Below are 18,779 nucleotides of genomic sequence, written 5' to 3'. Positions count from 1 at the left end.
TACTAAATTTGACAGAAACTGACACGGTGTCTGTGGATTCATCTGCTGGTGGTCTGCTGGAAGGCATGTGTCTGGATGGGGATGCCTTGGCTCCTATGGAGACAGATGAACCTTCAGCATCCGACCCAAAGACAAAGTCCAAACTCACCCCAGCTATGGCCACTCGTATCAAACAAATTAAACCTCTACTCTCAGGTGAGATCAGTCTCATACACGTTATTTTATAATAGTTATGCATTTAACATAAAGCTAACGTTTCTAACTGAGTTTCTTTGTTTTGTAGCCTCATCTAGGTTAGGTAGAGCTTTGGCTGAGCTCTTTGGCCTGTTAGTAAAATTGTGTGTAGGTTCCCCCGTACGCCAACGCCGCTCCCATCATGCCACAAGCACAGGGACCACCCCTACACCTGCTGCACGAGCCACTGCCTCTGCTCTTACCAAGCTTCTCACCAAAGGTCTAAGTTGGCAGCCCCCACCATACACACCCACACCACGGTTTAGGTAAGATGAGACTTCTTCTGTTATGTAAATACAATTTATCTGGTGAGAGATTTTAAATGTTTTAATTTTTTTTTGTGGCAGGCTAACGTTCTTCATCTGCTCAGTGGGCTTTACATCTCCCATGCTGTTTGATGAGAGAAAATATCCCTACCACCTCATGCTGCAGAAGTTCTTTTGCTCTGGGGGACATGATGCATTGTTTGAGTAAGCTCTGTCATACACCATAAAATGACACTGCTCTTTAAGAATCAATCCATATCTAAATTAACAGTTTTATTTCACCTCCCTCTCTCACCTCTGATTGTTTTCTGCATCAGAATTCAAATGTTCTCTTAGTGGTTTTTATTGCGTTACTTGCTTTTGTGCAGGACGTTTAACTGGGCCCTGTCAATGGGTGGGAAAGTACCTGTGTCTGAGGGCTTGGAGCACACAGATCTCCCTGATGGGACAGGAGAGTTTCTGGATGCCTGGCTAATGCTGGTGGAGAAGATGGTTAACCCGAGCACTGTGCTGGACTCGCCCCACTCCCTGCCTGCTAAAATGCCAGGGATCACACCCACCATGCCCCAGTTCAGTGCCCTTCGGTTCCTCATTGTCACCCAGAAGGTCAGTGTTTGCAAAGATGGATGTTTTAAACAAGTTAATTCCATCATTAATAGTCATGATATTAATGGGATTCACATAAATGAATAATAGCATAAAATGTTATTATTTACTTTCATTTATCATTATTGTAACCCAGTTTTCTTTTTAATTAAGGCTGCATTCAGCTGCATCCGCAGCCTATGGAATAGAAAGCCACTGAAGGTGTATGGAGGCAGGATGGCTGAATCCATGCTGGCCATCTTGTGCCACATACTCAGAGGGGAGCCTGTTATTCAGGAGCGGCTGGTTAAGGAGAGAGAGGGGACGGCACGCCCTGATGAGGAAGGGACAGCCTCCAGTTCTTTGGGACCCACTGTGGCTCCAGGAGCATCTACAACAAGTGGAGAGATGACTGGTACAGGAACTGGATCCACCGCAGGGCCAGCCGCAGGATCAGCTGAAGAGTCTACCAACTCCACACCTCGCCATGAGCCTCAGGTCAACCAGGCTCAGCTCACTCAGGTACTGGCCCTAAATCATCACTCTCACCTGAGTTACTTGGATCAAAGTTATTTCTTCTTTAGCACACAGTCTGCCATAGCACCCTTTAGTAACCCAGAAACAACTTTTGAGTTTTTATGAAAAAGCATTTTGGTTTTTGCCATCGTGTTTCTCTTTGCATGCCAGTTTAGTCCTTGTGGACAGTTCCTAAGCTTCATATGACTACTATAGGTAGATCTGCCAGCCCAGGTCAGTCACATCTAGGTGGCCATGTCAGCAAATGACTAAAACGGATTTTGTATTAACGTCTCCCTCCCTCACTTTCTGCATGCACTCAACCATGGGCCACTGTTTGTTTTATGACAGGAAGCAGGCAGAGGGAGAGAGGCACACGCACAGGTCCGGCAGCAGCAGTTTCAGCAGGTATAAGAGTCATCAGTGACAGGAGAAATTAATGAAGTAGAAAGGAAGCATTTAAAAGGTGGAGCTAAGAGAGGGAACTGATTTGGGAAAACTACAATTTTAATGAACTTAGGACCAGATTATTCAGTTAATGCAGATTTTTTTTAATGTAACAGGTTTTGTTGTGAAGTGTGTGTAGAGGCCTCTCACCCATGGAAAATAAGTGAAGTGTTTTTCTGATCCTTCATAATGATAGCTGATGTCTTTCACTGTCCCCCATCTTTTTTTGATTTTAAAATTTTATAACCCCTCCCCCTACACACATCCCTTTGGTTTATGACCTATTTTATTTGCACTTTTGTGAAAAAGCACTTTTTTGTGGGCTTTTAGCTGATGGATATGGGATTCTCAAGAGAACACGCCATGGAGGCCCTACTCAACACCAGCACTATGGAGCAGGCAACCGAGTACCTTCTCACACATCCACCTCCCCTTCTTGGTGGAGCAGTACGGGTAAGTTATGTGTATCAGTACATTCAATTAATTTAATAATTCTGCAGTTTTAAATGGTCAAACGCAGCTAATGTTGCTCCTGTTCCATCAAGGATTTGACCATGTCAGAGGAGGACCAGATGATGAGGGCCATTGCCATGTCACTTGGGCAGGAAATCAGCATGGAGCAACGCTCCGACTCTCCAGAGGTTCATATTTTTTTCTTAAATTACATAAAAACAGTGTGTCTTAGTTAAAGTGAATAATTTGACTTAACAGCTGTTGGGTTCATTGTTGTTTGCTTCAGGAAGCAGCACGCCGGCGTGAGGAGGAGGATAGAAGAGCAAGGGAGCGGGCAGAAGAGGAGGAGGCGCGCTGTTTGGAACGTTTTATGGAAGCTGAGCCCCTGGACCCCCAGGAACTTCACACCTTCACTGACTCCATGCTGCCTGGCTGCTTCCATCTCCTAGATGAGCTGCCCGACACGGTCTACCGACTCTGTGACCTGCTGATGACTGCCATCAAGAGGAGCGGCCCGGAGTACAGAGACCTCATCCTCGGACAAGTTGTCCACCAGGTCAGTGAATAAATTCTCATTAATATTTTAAAAAACTATTAAGTGGAACATTTGGGGATTTCAGGACTCTTGTTGAAGTTTAGTTCATTCCCATTTAATACTTTTTATTCAGTCAAGTAGATTGATGTTTTAACCAGGGGTGGAAATTAGCACCCGCCACCGGCCAAATACGGGTAAGTTCATGTAGTGGCGAGTTAACTGACAACGCACACGCCATAGTGGCAGGTCTCAAATATGAAGATAAAGCAGCGTTGTTTATACAGCTGACCTGACGGGGGCAGCAACGCGTCCGTGTTGCCGTTAGTCTGCCATTCTCATTAAAAGAACTGATCAGCAACATTAGCAACGTAGCTAATCTTGCTGTTCAGCAGGTGGCAGAAAATAAAAATTATTCTTAAGAGGAGTCAAAAAATGAACCGAATGTTAAACTGTGGTTTTAATGAGAAACTGAAGAGAACTGACAACGACGAGTTACGCGAGTGACTCGGTCTGAATAAAAGCAGCGCTGGTTCTGTGTTACGAGCAGAGAGCATCGGGCACGAGCTTGTAACGAGCATGCGCCTCTCGGGCAGTGGGGGAAACACAGAGCAGGGGCCTGCTTCATTTACAGCTGAAAGAGCCATTTCACCACCTCTCTTTATATTTTGTAACAAGCCACAGAATTAACTTGACCCTTTGGAGGTTATGTTCCAATGTGATGATGGTTTAATAATAAGAAGAGCTGGACAAAAAAAAAAAAAATGAATCGACTATAATTTTCCTTACAAGAGAATTACACTTTATTTAGGATTATACAGAGCTATATCAGTTTATCTCCTATTAGTTGAAAGCGAGTTAAATAAACCACACTTGGAGATGAAGTGTTAAAGTTTCTTATAAAAACAGTCATAATGCTTTAGGTTGTTAGTAATGTGTTAAAAATCTGCAACAAGGTACTAGTATTTTCCTGTACGATACTACTATAGTGTCACTACATGTTATAACATTTAGTCAGATAATAATAAACATGTTAATTAACTCAATCTTAAGCCACATAGTGTTCAGTAATTTAGCTGTTGCAATTAAAGTTCTTACAGTTCATATGAAAATCAGATGACATGTAATCTTCTTTTTTTTCCTTCATTGTGGATTAGATGAAAAGAAGGGAATAAACTGATGTGAATAGGAAGCAGCCAGAGTGTTTATGAAGTACAAAGCTGAAGTTAAGAGAATCTCCCTCAGAGCAGAGGTAGAAGCCGGTAGCCAAGGCAAATGTTTCACGTAAAAAATGTGGCTAGTACAAATTTTAATTTCCACCCCTGGTTTTAACCTTAGAACTCTCATTTTCAAAAGCTTCAGCTGTGACTTTGAAGTCAGGTGGGCCCTGTGGTATTTTCAAAATAAATACATTCATATTAAATTCTCAGTTTAACTGGAATCAAAATCTTCCTTTTTTCAGCATCTTTTCCATATTGCTGTAAAAAAATTTAACCAACTTTAAATGTTCCCCATTTAGCCAGCCTGACTTTGTGTGTGTGTGTGTGTGTGTGTGTGTGTGTGTGTGTGTGTGTGTGTGTGTGTGTGTGTGTGTGTGTGTGTGTGTGTGTGCGTGTGCGTGCGCGCGCGCGTGCGTGTGCAGGTGTGGGAGGCTGCAGATGTGCTGATCAAGGCTGCTGAGCCCCTTACCACCAGTGACACAAAGACTGTGTCTGAGTGGACCAGACAGATGGCAACGCTGCCCCAGGCGTCTAAGCTGGCAACACGAATTCTGCTGCTCACGTTGCTCTTTGAGGTGCCAGAATTAAAGGTTTTAGCCCATAAAATGTTTATTCATGAAGGGTTAATTTACTTTTGTCAGTGGTTATCTTTGCACGTCATACAATCCATTTATTTATCTAGGAATTGAAACTCCTGGGTGCCAGAGTGGTGGAGAGCAGTGGGATTCTTGATTTGCTGATCAAACTCCTGGAAGTCGTTCAGCCGTGTCTGCAGGCAGCCAAAGAGCACAAAGACATTCAGACTCCAAAGTGAGTTTCATAGCTTTCTAGAACTATCAGAAGACCTGTAACACACACGCTAGGAACATTTGTTAAGCATTAAAATGTTTTGTTTTTCTACAGATGGATAACACCAGTGCTGTTGCTAATTGACTTTTACGAGAAGATGGCTGTCTCCTCAAAGAGAAGAGAACAAATGAACAAGGTAGAAACACTCGAGTTGGTTGATCTTTATGGAGTAGAAAACGGGAATGTCAGAGGGGGGCCAGGGACACTTCTACGGGGGTATTAGAGCTTCACTGATTATTCAGAACCTGCTTCGCATGGTGACTTTGAAAAACACACTTCTCTAATCTTATCTTAGGTTTAGTTCCCTTGTGTATGTGTTCCGTTCACTTGACTTCCTCTTATTTATGAATGAACTGGTGTATTAGTAGCAAGAAAACCCTTCTGGGTGCTGGCTGATTGAGAAATGGATAGAGTGCAAGATTGGTTTTAAAATGCAACCATTGCTTTAACACGTTTTTGTTGTTTGAATAAAGTGTTTATATGTAGACCCTACACAATAAAGTTTAAGATGTTCTTTTCTCTGTTCTTAGTATTTGCAGCCTAATGGAAACAACTGGCGATGGTTTGATGATCGCTCAGGGCGTTGGTGCAGTTACAGCGCATCCAACAACAGCACCATTGACTCTGCATGGAGGGCTGGGGAGAGCAGCGTCCGCTTCACGGCTGGACGACGGAGATACACTGTGCAATTTAACACAATGGTGCAGGTATATGCAGTCATTTCTGTTTTTGTGCATGATTTATGGTTTATTGCTGTTCCTGTTATTTGCTGGTTCCCTCTTGCTTATCTGGAAAACTGTATCCACTAGGTAAATGAAGAGACTGGTAACAGAAGGCCAGTGATGTTGACTGTCCAGAAAGTGCCTCGCATTACCAAGCCTTCCAAGACTGGTAATGTAACTGACTCTGAGAGAGAGGAGGGAGACAAGAGCAAAGTGGAAGAAAACCAAACTGATTTAGATTCCGGGGTGACGGTGGAGATGAGTGCATCTAAGGATGATTCTAACCAGCTAAAAGAAACCACTTCCTGCCCCTCAACCTCCCTGGAGTCTGACTACTCTCAGGGTTCTGACATTGTTGTCAAAGGCCTGACTGATGACATGACCACTGTTTTAATCCGGGCTTGTGTCAGTATGATTAGTGTTCCTGTGGACCCCGACACTCTTCATGCCACACTTCGTCTCTGCTTGCGCCTTACTCGCAACCACCACTATGCAATGATGTTTGCTGAGCTGAAGAGCACACGGATGATTCTGGGACTGACGCAGAGCTCTGGATTCAATGGCTTCACCCCACTTGTGACTTTGCTCTTCAGACACATCATAGAAGATCCAGCCACTCTACGACACACCATGGAGAAGGTTAGCATATGCCCATACTTCTTATATGATATGAACAACTGAACATATACATATTTATGTTTCCAATTTCTTCTGTGACAGAGTTGTTAACTGGTTTGTTCTTGTGAGTTCCAAAATCCTAATCCTTATGTTGCCAAAAGGTGGTGAGGTCGGCCGTGACAAGTGGAGCAGGTAGCACTACTTCAGGAGTGGTATCAGGCAGCCTTGGTTCAAGAGAAATCAATTACATCCTCCGTGTCCTGGGCCCTGCTGCATGTCGTAACCCCGAGTGCTTCATTGAAACGGCCAGCAACTGTATTCGCATTGCTCTGCCTGTGCCCCGTGGAGCTGGCACCAGTAAGTATTGCCAACACACCATATAGGAGAGATGACTTAGATGACATGTTTTTAGGCTGTAAAGTAGTTGTTATTGCCAATGCTTCAAAACAGATTTGTTTAGTGAGTCATGTTTTAAACCTGAATGGTTATTTATCTGCAGCCTCTGATGATGAGTTTGAGAACCTTCGAATTAAGGGGCCAAATGCTGTGCAACTTGTGAAGACCACTCCTTTGAAACTGTCTCCCCTACCGTCCATCCCCGACACCATCAAAGATGTCATCTATGACATGCTCAATGCTTTGGCTGCATACCATGCCCCTGAAGAACGTGAGTTCTTTAATAAAAACCTCACTGCTGTTATAACATTATTAAATCCTCTGAGGATTTCTGACATGGATACATTTTTGTGCTGCAGCTGAGCGTTCAGAAGAGCGAGCTGCAGTTCCTGGTAGTCAAGACCTGTGCCAGATCCTGCAGGATGTCGGTGATGATGTTTACCAGCAGTACCGACTGACTAGACAGGGAAGCGACTTTGACTCCCAGCCAGCATTCCATATCAATGTAAGTGCCAATGTCGGTTCATTCTGTATGACTCAAATGTCTGTGTTTCTGTGTATGTATTAAGGCTGCTCAATTAGTCTAATTTGAATCCCAATTACGATCTGAGTTTTAAACTATTATAAGAACCAAACAAGCTGATTATTTGCTCCTCCCTCTTCCGCTGCTCCAAGTTGCAAATCAAGCGCTCCTCCTACAGTGCTGCCAACTTGGCGACTTTGTCGATATTTCCAACAGCTTTTCAGACCCCGTTCCTGACTCTTTAAATCTTAAAAGTACCAAGTGATCAACCCAGAAACATTTCTGGTAACCCTTAGCTACTTTCTGGATAACTCGTCGGTATTTCCTGCATGTTAGCAAAACAGTCCGCCTTCGCAATTTTGTATATATATATTTTCCGTCAATGATGAGGTTGTCTGTTCCATTCCAGGCCCAAGTGTTTGCTGCTGATGGAGGTGTGGCGGAGTCCTCTCAATCTGGCACACCACAAGGGGAAGGTAAGTGTTTTAAATGGGAAACTAAATTAAAACATTGTGAACATTTGCTTGTGAAAACAGGACATTTTATTTTAATCAGCTTTTAAAAACCTGCTTTCATCATCTTGATATGAGGTATGTCAAAGTAACGCAGCCTGTGAACCTGAGGGATGTTTGTTGGTGTACTTACCAAACATATTTTTTACACACTATATATAAATGATAGGATTTTAAAATCAGTTCTACTTTTCTTAGGCAGCCACTGAATACCAGCTTATACACATTATTTCTGAGCTGTGTGTGCATGTTGTTGAAGCTAAGAATGTTATCTAGATCATATTTATTTATTTATTACAATCTTCTTGAAGCTTGAGGGTTCATCTTTTAATAATATCTTATTTTGCTTTGAAATCTTCTTCAGCCTCCACACCAGAAGAGATGAGAGAGGAGAAAAAAGAACAAGAGGGAGAGAAGGGTTCTAGCTCAGATGAGAGTAAAGCAGCTAAGGTCAAGGCAAGCAAGCCTCTAATGCCTACTTCTACCATCTTGAGACTACTGGCTGAACTGGTGCGCTCCTATGTGGGCATTGCCACGCTAATTGCCTCCTATTTCTACACCGCGGGACAGTCTGAGCTTATTAAAGAGGTGGGTTGGTTAACAGGATGTTGCCATCTTCTCATGTCAGTAAAATGTGTGATTTTTGTAAATGCCATTCTTTTCCATTTTACAGGACTGCAGTGTTCTGGCTTTTGTGCTCGACCACTTGCTGCCTCACACTCAGAATTCAGAGGACAAGGACACGCCAGCCCTGGCACGTCTCTTCCTAGCCAGTCTGGCAGCTGCCGGCACAGGCACTGATGCCCAGGTGGCCCTGGTGAATGAGGTGAAGGCTGCTCTTAGTCGAGCATTAGCAATGGCGGAAGGTGCTGAAAAACATGCAAGGTAAATAGTGCTGTAAAACTGATCCTATAGCCTGACCTTTAAAAAATCGTTTGTTATTCTTGTTCTAATTTAATTCATGTTGGGGTTTTTGTTTATTTCACAGGCTTCAGGCAGTGATGTGCATTATCAGCACCATTATGGAGTCGTGTCCCTCCACATCCACTTTCTACAGCACAGCGGCAGCAAAGACTCAGCATAACGGCATGAACAATATCATAAGACTCTTTCTCAAGAAAGGATTGGTCAATGACTTGGCCCGTGTTCCTCACAGCCTAGATTTGTCCAGGTAAATAAATAACACACACAAATTATCTTATTCTACTTTGTTTACAACTATCTAAATAGTAAATGTTTTAGCCTGTCTTTGTTAGTATTGCATTTATAGTTCTTCCATGAGCACACCAACAAACCAAGCTTTGATGAATTTCTGTAATTTCCTGGCTGATGAATGGTTAGCAGTTAGTAACCAGGGTACTACTTGTGTGAATATTGGTTTTTTTTTTATTTCAAGCTCAGAATTCAAATATTTCAATTTGTCCTTTCTTTAGTCCTAACATGGCCAACACTGTGAACGCTGCTCTGAAGCCTCTGGAAACTTTGTCACGCATTGTTAACCAGCCCAGCAGCCTTTTTGGAGGCAAAGGAGGCTCCACCAAGAGCAAGACGGAGCACGACACTGTGGGCACTGCCAGGGATAGCAACAGCAACACACAGGACCAAGGTACCCACACAAGACTAATTAGATCCTTTACCACTCAACTGGTTTTTCTACATATGCTTGTTTCTGATGAGTGGCATCTATCCCAGGAGAATCTGGAGAAACCGAACCAGTGGATGGCAGTCACAGAGTCCAGGGAACAGACAGCGACCTCATGGATGGAGAAGCAGAGGGAGACACGGTGGTTATTGCTGGTCAGCCAGAGGTTCTCAGCACACAGGCTATGCAGGTGAGATATTAGTGCATCATTAAAAAATCACTCCAGTGGTTTCTCATCTCTGACATTTCCAGTTGAAAGTGAATAATTCTGTAAAGAATGTCGTTCTTCTGTGGTTTCCTTTAGCTTGCTGGTTGCTTGAAGCTAATGCAGCATTTGTACTTGATTTCCTGTTTTTGTAGGTAGAGAATGAGTTGGTGGACCTGATTGATGAGCTGTTGGAGAGAGACACTGGATCAGTGAACAGCACAATTATAGGTAAACTCCATAAGTAGATTACAGTTTGGGTACATAAAAAAATACAGCTTTATTGTATTCTAACACCAAATCCCTGTAGGATAGGTGCTAACCTGAATTAATAAATGAGATTTTCTGTATAGTGTTTATTAATGTTTTAATGATTTCTCTCAATGCAAATGACAGATCGCTTGTTGTCTGTTTTTTTTTCTCTTCTCAATAGTGGGACGTAGCGCTGAGGATGAATCTCAAGAGGATGTTTTGATGGATGAGGCTCCATCCAATATTAGTCAAGCTTCCACTCTTCAGGCCAATCGTGAAGGTATGAACATCAAGAGTGATGTTGATAGAAATACTTTTTGTTTCTAATTTTATCAAACATCTAATAAAAAATAAATAAATAATACAGTAAAACTTTAGGATGCAAATTTAAAAGCTACCATCTAACAAATAGAAATTGTTACTTTTAATATATCTGTCAATAAAAAAACAATTTTAAAATGTATTGATACATTTTCTAAAGACAAAACACTTTAGTTATATTGTGGCTGGATTAATTAAGCTTGGAACCATGTGCCAAATTCTTCATCAGACTCCATGAACATTCTCGAACCAGAGGATGAAGAACACACACAAGAGGAAGACTCAAGTGGAAGCAATGATGATGAAGACAGCCAAGATGAAGAAGAGGAAGAGGAAGAAGAGGAAGAGGATCAGGTATGGATAAAGGCGAGAAGGTTAACTGAAGACGTTATTATCCTTAAGACTCATAACTGCTTTTTTCTCTGAAGGATGATGAAGGAGATGAGGATGATGATGACGAAGGATCAGAGATGGAGCTGGATGAAGATTTCCCTGACATAAACTCTGCACCACATATCCGCTTTGAAAGATTTGACAGGGATGATGACCTCATCATCGAGTTTGACAACATGTTCTCTAACAACAGTGAGCAGAATTAATATTAGTTTGACTTGAGACTAAATGAAGTGACACGAAATCTCCACCCTGCCCTTTCCATAAACATGTCCCCTAACCTCCTCCTGTTGTCTCCTGTTTTTGTCCACTAGCTGACATCCCATCTTCTCCAGGGAACATCCCTAGCTCCCACCCTCTGATGGTGCGCCATGCTGACCATGGGTCCCTCACTCTGGGTGTGACAGGCACTAGCAGCCGCCTGGCACAGGGCATGGGCCGCAGCCAGCGAACGCTGCGTCAGCTCACTGCAAACAGTGGACACACTATCCACGTCCACTACCCTCATAATCGCCAGCCCAACCCACCGCTCATTTTGCAAAGGTGAAACCAACAGATTTGGAGCTGTGTTAATAAATAATATTCAACCTCATCTTTTAATTTGGAAGTAACCGAAGCGCCTGCTCTGCCTTCTGCCCTTTCAGACTGCTGGGCCCCAGCGCTGCAGCAGATATCCTACAACTGTCCAGCTCTCTGCCTTTGCAGTCTCGTGGTCGGGCTCGGCTTTTGGTTGGAAACGAGGATGTGCATATCATCGCCCGTTCTGATGATGAGTTGTTGGATGACTTTTTCCATGAGCAGAGCAGCACTGGAGGACAAGCAGGTAGGCACTGCAATGAGCTGCTATCAGTGTAGTCCTTCTGGAAGTTATTCTGAAATATTAATGTTTGTTCTGTTTCTCAAGGCACCCTCTCCAGTATTCCAACTGCCTTAACTAGATGGACCGATGAGTGCAAGGTGCTGGATGCTGAGAGTATGCACGACTGCGTAGCAGGTAGATATATATATATTTTTGCAAACAACTTAAAATTCTGTGTAAAGTAACGGGTAGTTGATCATTTAGTCTTTACAAACCTCATCACTAGACTTCCAATAAAGTTTTAACGGATGACTAATTAAAGCCATAAATTGTAGTTTCACGACTTGAGTTAAAACTAAACCAACATACTAATGTGTTGAACCTTGAAGCTGGAGCTCTTAGACAAAGATGGAAATTTGACACTTGTGTTTTGTTATTTAGTGGTGAAGGTGCCAATATTGCAGCATCTGGAGAGTCTAAGAGATGAGGAGCTGGAAGAACGCAGAGAGAAGCGGAGGCGGCAGCTGGCTGAGGAGGAGGAGTCTAAGCAGAATGAGAGGAGGGCTTCTGGAGCAGAAGTCAGAGAGCAGAGCCTGCAGGTGGGAAGAAAGAAGCTGGTTGTAGAACAGCACATTTTTTCATCGCTGATTAGTTCAGAGTATTTATAAGACTGTCCTGTCACCCTCCACACAACTTCAGGTTTAAATATCTAATACGACCAGTTGTGGACTGAAGTTTCAATAATAAAATAATGCTTCTCTGACTTTTTGTTGCAAAAGAAGCAAACCAGTTGGAAACATTTTAATGGTTCACTAAAAACTACTTTAAGTGAAACAACTGGGTGTAGAAGAAAAAGCTTTTTAGTAACATAAATATTAGTAACGTGCTGATGTTGTTTTTCAGGGTTCTGGATTAAGGACAGTTAATGGAACAGAAAACACTGCAGGTACTGAGATTAATTTCATTAACTTTTTTGTGTTGTTAAAATTCCTTTGTCTGTCTGGATTCAACATTTCTCTGGAGGGTATCTGGCGCCAAGCTGACTGATGCTGTGCGTGCTGTGGGATGAGGTAGTAGTTTGTATAGTTTTAGGATCACACCAGATCTGGGAGATAACTATACAGTCTACTGTCTTTCTTACGGCAGCGCCATACCAGCTCGACTTAATCACCTACATAGAAAGATATCAATCCTTTAACATTCAAATCTTTATTACATTTTTGTGCACAATGTTGCTTCATACATGCAGATAAGAAAAAAACTTGACCTACACATTGAAATGATCCTTTGTGTTCGTGGAGCTGTGGGTGGAATTTTGTGGGCATGATTTGCATCCCCTCATCTCCCTGGAGGGAAAGGTCACTTCAAGTCATTGTGAAGCTGTTTTAAGCTCTCTCCTTTATCCTGTGTTGAAACGAGTGTCTTCATATGATTGAGATGTCAAATGAGTTATTACGCGTTGGAGGAATGGTGTTTTGTCCCTCGGTTACAGGTTTAGAAACCACCTTCCTAAGGCTCTTACTGTTGAAGTTTCTTTAAGTTGTTGGTGATTAATGTTCTGCTGCAGCTTCCTTTGCTGTGGTGAGGTAGTAAGTTGTGTTGTTGGAGGGGAACAGGATTTATCACCCCAAACAGGAGATAACTATACAACTTACTGCCTTCCTCAGTGTAGGTCCATTGCATCTGTCTTGAAAAATATGAAAAGAACCACCAGACTTCTGTATGGTTTTGTATTCATATATTTAAAAATTATACATAATGTTTTAAAAATGGAGACCTGCATACGCATTTACACATCTGTTTTAAAGATGTTTTCTCACTGGATGTTACAGAGAGTGAGCAGACTCAGGATGGTACAATGTCATGTCTGGACACACCCAGAGTCTCAGAGGGCTTCCTCACTGCTCCCCCATCTGGAGAAGTGACTCCAACCACACCAGCTCCTCATGAACAAGCCCTAGTCTCCCTGGAGACTGCCATCAGTCAGCAGGTCCACCAACCAATTGCTGACCTGCTCCTGACTGAGTCTCATGCCAGCTCACTGGCTGCTCTGGCTAGTGCTGGCCTTCCGTCTTTGTCGGCCGCTGAGAGGCCAAACAGCGAGGCAGAAGCATCACAGATGGAAATGTCACCAGCACCAATAATTGGTGAGAGAGTTGAAGGGGGCATTAGTGGAGGAGCTTTGGATGAAGGCAGAGAAGGTAGACTAACTTAAAAAAAAAAAACACACAAACACACATTAAGTAGTGAAACGCAATATCTGATTGTTGTTTTATGAATCCTGTTAGTCATCGATCACCCTTGTTTTCTCTGCAGCCTCTCTGAGTCCAGACATCATAGAGAACTCTGAGCCTGCTGTGGTTGGGGTTTCACAGCTGGAGGGCTCACCAATGGATACCAGCAGCCCTGCCTCTGCTACTCAAGACGAAGCTGCTCCCAACCCTGCTCAGACCACGCAGCTGTCACAAGAGCTGTCTGGTAGTGGCGAGAGTGGGCTGACTGACAGGCAAACTGATGCAGAGACAGGGTGGGTATTAGCTCAAAGTATTTCCTGGTCAGGGGTTTCATAAATATGTATGTGCTACATTTATGGATATTTAAATGTTCTATTAAGTAAATTCTCCAACAGCTCCACATCTGTTTCCTCTCCTGGGGAAACGATGCCCAGAAGTGATAGTGCTGATAGCCAGTCCCAGGCCATCCAGGAGGAGCCCCTCCCATCCACAAGCAATGATGAGGAGGACCCACTTGCAGGTAAAATAGGTTGGTTAAGGGGGATTTTCTGATTGGGCAGTTCACTTTAAAAATATGTCTATGGTGTTTTAAATTTTGTGTGTGCAGGGATCAACCTGCCAGAGGGTGTAGACCCCTCCTTCTTAGCAGCCCTTCCAGAGGACATTCGTCGAGAAGTGCTGCAAAATCAGCTTGGCATTCGACCACCATCACGTCCTCCTGCTACCACAACCTTATCCTCCTCTAATGTACCTGTACTAGGAGGACCAGGGGTCACAGAGGTCAGCCCCGAGTTCCTGGCAGCACTGCCACCAGCCATCCAAGAAGAGGTGAGACAAATTAAAATGTTAAAGGTGCAGAAAGCATATTGTTTGAGATTTGATTTCCAACCAAATGAATAAATAAATCAATTGATAGGTCAATAAGTATGTAACTGGTTGTTTTAGGTTCTTGCACAACAACGAGCTGAGCAGCAGCGAAGGGAGCTAGCTCAGCAGCCTCCACAGGGAGACACCCCCTTGGATCCAGTCACCTTCATCCAGACACTGCCCTCAGAGCTCCGCCGGAGTGTTCTTGAGGACATGGAGGACAGTGTGTTGGCCGTCATGCCTCCTGACATTGCAGCAGAAGCGGCTGCGTTGCGTCGAGAGCAAGAAGCACGTCAGAGACAACTGATGCACGAGAGACTGTTTGGTCATAGCTCTTCTTCAGCCCTCTCAGCAATCTTGCGCTCACCAGCCTTCACCAGTCGGTTAGGAAGTAATCGTGGTGTCCAGTACACTCGGCTGGCAGTCCAAAGAGGAGGAACATTTCAAATGGGTGGGGGAACAAATCACAGGTAGGGAAAAGCAATAGTAGAATTCTATATTGTTTTATACAAATATGTAAATCTTACAATTCACCAACAAAAGTGATGTTTTGGATTCCTCAGACCATCCAGTTCAAACGTGGATTCTTTACTGCGTCTGCGTGGACGATTGCTGCTGGACCATGAGGCTTTGTCTTGTCTGCTGGTCCTGTTGTTTGTAGATGAACCAAAGCTCAACACTAGTCGTTTGCATCGCGTTCTCAGGAACCTCTGCTACCATTCTCAAACACGCGGGTGGGTCATTCGCAGCCTGCTGTCCATCCTCCAACGCAGCAGTGAGAGTGAGGTATGTCTGGAGACCTCACGCCTGGAAGATTCCCGTGGCAAGAGAAGCACCCAGGGAAGTTGTGGAGGAAAAGTTTCAGCCACCTCTTCCCTTGCCTCTTCATCTTCAGCCTCCTCATTAGAGCTCTTGAACAGGGTGGAGTCTCGTAGCTCCAGCCAGCTTTCCTGGCTCTCTGTTTCTATGGATGCAGCTTTGGGCTGCCGGACAAACATTTTCCAGATTCAGCGGGCATCGGGGAGGAAGCACGCTGACAGACATTCAGCTGGTGGCTCTACAGGAACCGCAACGCTGGGGGCAGGAGTGTCAGGCACTGCTACGGGGGTGACATGTGCTGGAGGTGGAGGCTCCACTGTTCACATCCACCCACAAGCTGCTCCAGTGGTCTGTCGACATGTGTTGGACACACTCATCCAGCTAGCAAAGGTGAGGATCTTTCTTTGTTCATTTACATATCTGTTTTATTGTCAAACGTGATTTTGGAAGCTTCAATATTTTGTTTTTGTTTGATCCTGCAGGTGTTTCCCAGCCACTTCACCCAACAACGATGCAAGGACTTGTTGGCTTCTGCTTCTGATCTGGATTCTCGACTGTCTTCAGGTCTCTCTGGGGTGGGGAGTGGAAGTGGGGGCTCTAGGTCAGGGGCTCAGTCTCAGAGCAATCCCAATGCCTCCAACACTCAGAACCCTCTGGGTTCCTCTACGCTTACCCCTCAGTCTCTAGGCATCTCCACAGATTTTTGGGACCTTCTTGTCAAGCTTGATAATATGAATGTCAGCCGCAAGGGCAAAGCCTCTATGAAAACGGTGCCTCTGGGTGGCGGTGCAGAGGCTGACGGAGCACAGTTCAGCTTGGAGAGTTCTCCTCTTGGCCAGCTGATGAACATGTTGTCTCATCCTGTAATCAGGCGGAGCTCCTTGCTCACAGAAAAGCTGCTGCGCCTGCTCTCCCTCATATCTATTGCCCTGCCTGACAACAAGGCTACTGAGGTACCTGCTGGACACCCAACCCCACAGGCTGCCATCCCGAACACCGCAAGCTCAGGAGCAACAGTTTCAATCACAACACAAGGAGTGACACCAGTGGGCTCCATCCAGCCCACTGTGGTCATCGCTGGAGTTCCTCTTGGAGCTGCAGCCCAGAGTACATCCTCAGGGACAAATCTTGCAATTTCGCAGGCATCCTCTACTACAATCACTATACCTACATCTACTGGATTGACCGCTACAGGTACTATTTAGCTGTGTATGAGTCAGTGGATCAAACGTATTACCCGCTACTTGCATAAACATTTTTTTTCTATTTGTCAAACCAGGAAAACAGAGGGGCAGCATTGGCAATATAGAGCTAGACAAGATGGCCTCCACTGGACTCACTGAGAAACAACTTCAGCTTTCTGTGGAGGTATGAAAAATAATTTAGTTGTCACAAGAAGGTGGTTCTTTATTTTAATTTTACATGTTTGTAACTTTTTCTAAAAAAAAAACTTAAAACATTAAAGCTCTTTTTTTTCCTGAACAGAAGTATAGGTGTTACTGGACGCCCGTACATTTGGTAGCTGTTGGATCGTATTAGTCTACTAACCCTGTTCAGGTTTATTTTTCACAAATTTCTGCAGGTTTATTGATTCTCTGTCTCTCCCCCATCATTTTCTTGCAGGTATTGACATCTCACTCATGTTCAGAGGAGGGTCTGGAGGATGCTGCTAACATTCTGCTGCAGCTGTCTCGAGGAGACGGCATCACCAGAGACACGGTCCTCAGACTGCTGCTCAGTGGAGCTAGACATCTCGGATACACTCTTTGCAAGCAGATTGGTCAGTTTAGGGCAATTGCACAGGCTCTAGTTCTCATGACTTTCTTGTAAAAAGCACAGCATGTTCATAAAATTTAAACATATATATTTTTTTCCTTTCTCCTTCCAGGCACATTACTGGCTGAACTGAGAGAGTACAACTTGGAGCAGCAGAGGCAGGCTCAAACTGACTCTCATTCACCTGATGCACCACCTGATGAGTCCTCCTTATCAGCCAGGCTGAAGGGCAAAATGACCAGCAGGTTAGTATTTGATGCTTGTGCAAAGTCTGTTGGACTGTTCTAACTTGTGATATTAGCCATAGTGACTTGACAAAATGTAACAACATTTTGTCTTGTGTGTGACAGATTTGACGGCTCTGAGAGTGTGGTGATTGTGGCTGCACAGAAGCGCACGCTGGGGGGACGGGAGCTGCAGCTTCCTTGTATGAGCTCATTAACATCCAAAACATCGACGCAGAAGTTTTTCTTGCGAGTGCTGCAGGTCATAATCCAGTTACGTGAGGACACAAGACGTGCCAACAAAAAGGCTAAACAAACAGGAAGATTAGGTAAGAAGAGGCTAAAGATGAACAATCTTTCTGATCTGATCATTTTCATGAGTGATGAAAGCTTTTTTTCCTCTCTGTAATAAAAGGCTCCAGTAGTTTGGGTTCAGCCAGCAGCATCCAGGCTGCTGTGCGGCAGCTTGAGGCTGAGGCTGATGCCATCATTCAGATGGTGAGAGAGGGACAGCGTGCACGTCGGCTCCAACAAGCCCCCCCACCATCCGCTCCCACCGCCGCCGGGTCATCTGTGGCTGCTCCCCTTGCTCCCACTGGTGCTCCTCACCCTACTGGCACGGCTGCTGCTGCCACGGTTAGCATGGGCTTCACTGACAGCAGGCACACAGCTCACACACAGGGACAAAATATCTTAAATTAAAAAAAACAAATGGCAACACAGTTTGATATTTAGTTCAGTGTTTAATGAATAAGTGAATCCACTAACTTGCTTCGTATCTAATTTGACAGTAGCTGTTTGGGCTCCATGCTTCATGGAAACGAAGCTAACCCATTCATTTTAATGTTGATCATTACCTCTGGTGCTTTATGTATTGTGATATCTTCTCTGCCGCCTCACAGAAAGCTACATGAGTGATTCATTGCATCGTGTTTGTATGTTTCTGTTGACTTGTTCTGTTTATAGTATGAAGTTTAGTACTGCCTGCTACACTGCTCATGTCTGTTTGTTGGCTGATGTGGCTTCATGCTTCTTCCCCCAGCTGCTTCCTTCAAAAGTAAACTGTCTCTACATCACAGGAATGTCATGTTGCATGGCAAGCTTAGTCTTGCTGCATTACCTCAAAAGTTACTCAGGGATGTTTTTCCTTTTATTGATCGTTTGTCTGGTTTGTTCTCTTTAGTCTGAAGTGCAGTCAGTACCAGAGGCCCAGTCAGCACAGAGAGACGAATCTCCCATGGACGTGGACCAACCGTCTCCTCTAATCCAGGACCCTACACCTCTGGGTATGACAAACATTTGTTTATGACATTTTCTAGGTGTCAAGAAGTGCACAATCATTTAGGGGTTTTTGTTTTCTAGATAAAATTTAAA

At 44.1% G+C, this 18,779-nt stretch overlaps 1 protein-coding gene across 16 annotated transcripts in view; it reads left to right on the top strand.

Annotated features, from left to right (window-relative positions):
* The window catches only part of huwe1 (HECT, UBA and WWE domain containing E3 ubiquitin protein ligase 1), a 41,882-nt gene that overhangs the window by 19,551 nt on the left and 3,552 nt on the right, over nt 1-18,779 (top strand). For 7 of the 16 annotated variants that reach the window (XM_015967838.3, XM_015967842.3, XM_015967841.3 and 4 more), the window contains 45 exons: nt 16-195; nt 284-500; nt 582-704; nt 869-1,106; nt 1,260-1,607; nt 1,953-2,009; nt 2,379-2,501; nt 2,594-2,689; nt 2,788-3,057; nt 4,676-4,843; nt 4,936-5,063; nt 5,157-5,238; nt 5,633-5,809; nt 5,912-6,463; nt 6,604-6,799; nt 6,942-7,109; nt 7,198-7,343; nt 7,771-7,837; nt 8,238-8,461; nt 8,547-8,758; nt 8,862-9,044; nt 9,307-9,479; nt 9,566-9,705; nt 9,876-9,951; nt 10,154-10,252; nt 10,523-10,647; nt 10,722-10,878; nt 11,001-11,229; nt 11,331-11,509; nt 11,591-11,680; nt 11,927-12,084; nt 12,389-12,431; nt 13,318-13,686; nt 13,802-14,012; nt 14,115-14,239; nt 14,327-14,547; nt 14,665-15,056; nt 15,150-15,795; nt 15,888-16,599; nt 16,685-16,773; nt 17,029-17,185; nt 17,294-17,426; nt 17,532-17,734; nt 17,821-18,041; nt 18,589-18,691. In XM_015967838.3, coding sequence (XP_015823324.1) covers nt 16-195; nt 284-500; nt 582-704; nt 869-1,106; nt 1,260-1,607; nt 1,953-2,009; nt 2,379-2,501; nt 2,594-2,689; nt 2,788-3,057; nt 4,676-4,843; nt 4,936-5,063; nt 5,157-5,238; nt 5,633-5,809; nt 5,912-6,463; nt 6,604-6,799; nt 6,942-7,109; nt 7,198-7,343; nt 7,771-7,837; nt 8,238-8,461; nt 8,547-8,758; nt 8,862-9,044; nt 9,307-9,479; nt 9,566-9,705; nt 9,876-9,951; nt 10,154-10,252; nt 10,523-10,647; nt 10,722-10,878; nt 11,001-11,229; nt 11,331-11,509; nt 11,591-11,680; nt 11,927-12,084; nt 12,389-12,431; nt 13,318-13,686; nt 13,802-14,012; nt 14,115-14,239; nt 14,327-14,547; nt 14,665-15,056; nt 15,150-15,795; nt 15,888-16,599; nt 16,685-16,773; nt 17,029-17,185; nt 17,294-17,426; nt 17,532-17,734; nt 17,821-18,041; nt 18,589-18,691 — 9,006 coding nt within the window. The remainder of the gene's footprint in view (nt 1-15; nt 196-283; nt 501-581; nt 705-868; nt 1,107-1,259; nt 1,608-1,952; nt 2,010-2,378; nt 2,502-2,593; nt 2,690-2,787; nt 3,058-4,675; nt 4,844-4,935; nt 5,064-5,156; nt 5,239-5,632; nt 5,810-5,911; nt 6,464-6,603; nt 6,800-6,941; nt 7,110-7,197; nt 7,344-7,770; nt 7,838-8,237; nt 8,462-8,546; nt 8,759-8,861; nt 9,045-9,306; nt 9,480-9,565; nt 9,706-9,875; nt 9,952-10,153; nt 10,253-10,522; nt 10,648-10,721; nt 10,879-11,000; nt 11,230-11,330; nt 11,510-11,590; nt 11,681-11,926; nt 12,085-12,388; nt 12,432-13,317; nt 13,687-13,801; nt 14,013-14,114; nt 14,240-14,326; nt 14,548-14,664; nt 15,057-15,149; nt 15,796-15,887; nt 16,600-16,684; nt 16,774-17,028; nt 17,186-17,293; nt 17,427-17,531; nt 17,735-17,820; nt 18,042-18,588; nt 18,692-18,779) is intronic. The other 9 variants (XM_070544625.1, XM_070544628.1, XM_070544624.1 and 6 more) reach the window with 5 other exon arrangements.

The sequence above is a fragment of the Nothobranchius furzeri genome, chromosome 15 (genome assembly GCF_043380555.1).
Source record: "Nothobranchius furzeri strain GRZ-AD chromosome 15, NfurGRZ-RIMD1, whole genome shotgun sequence".
Taxonomy (NCBI): domain Eukaryota; kingdom Metazoa; phylum Chordata; class Actinopteri; order Cyprinodontiformes; family Nothobranchiidae; genus Nothobranchius; species Nothobranchius furzeri.
Note: the sequence above shows the minus strand (reverse complement) of the source record. Positions and strands in the feature narration are given on the sequence as shown.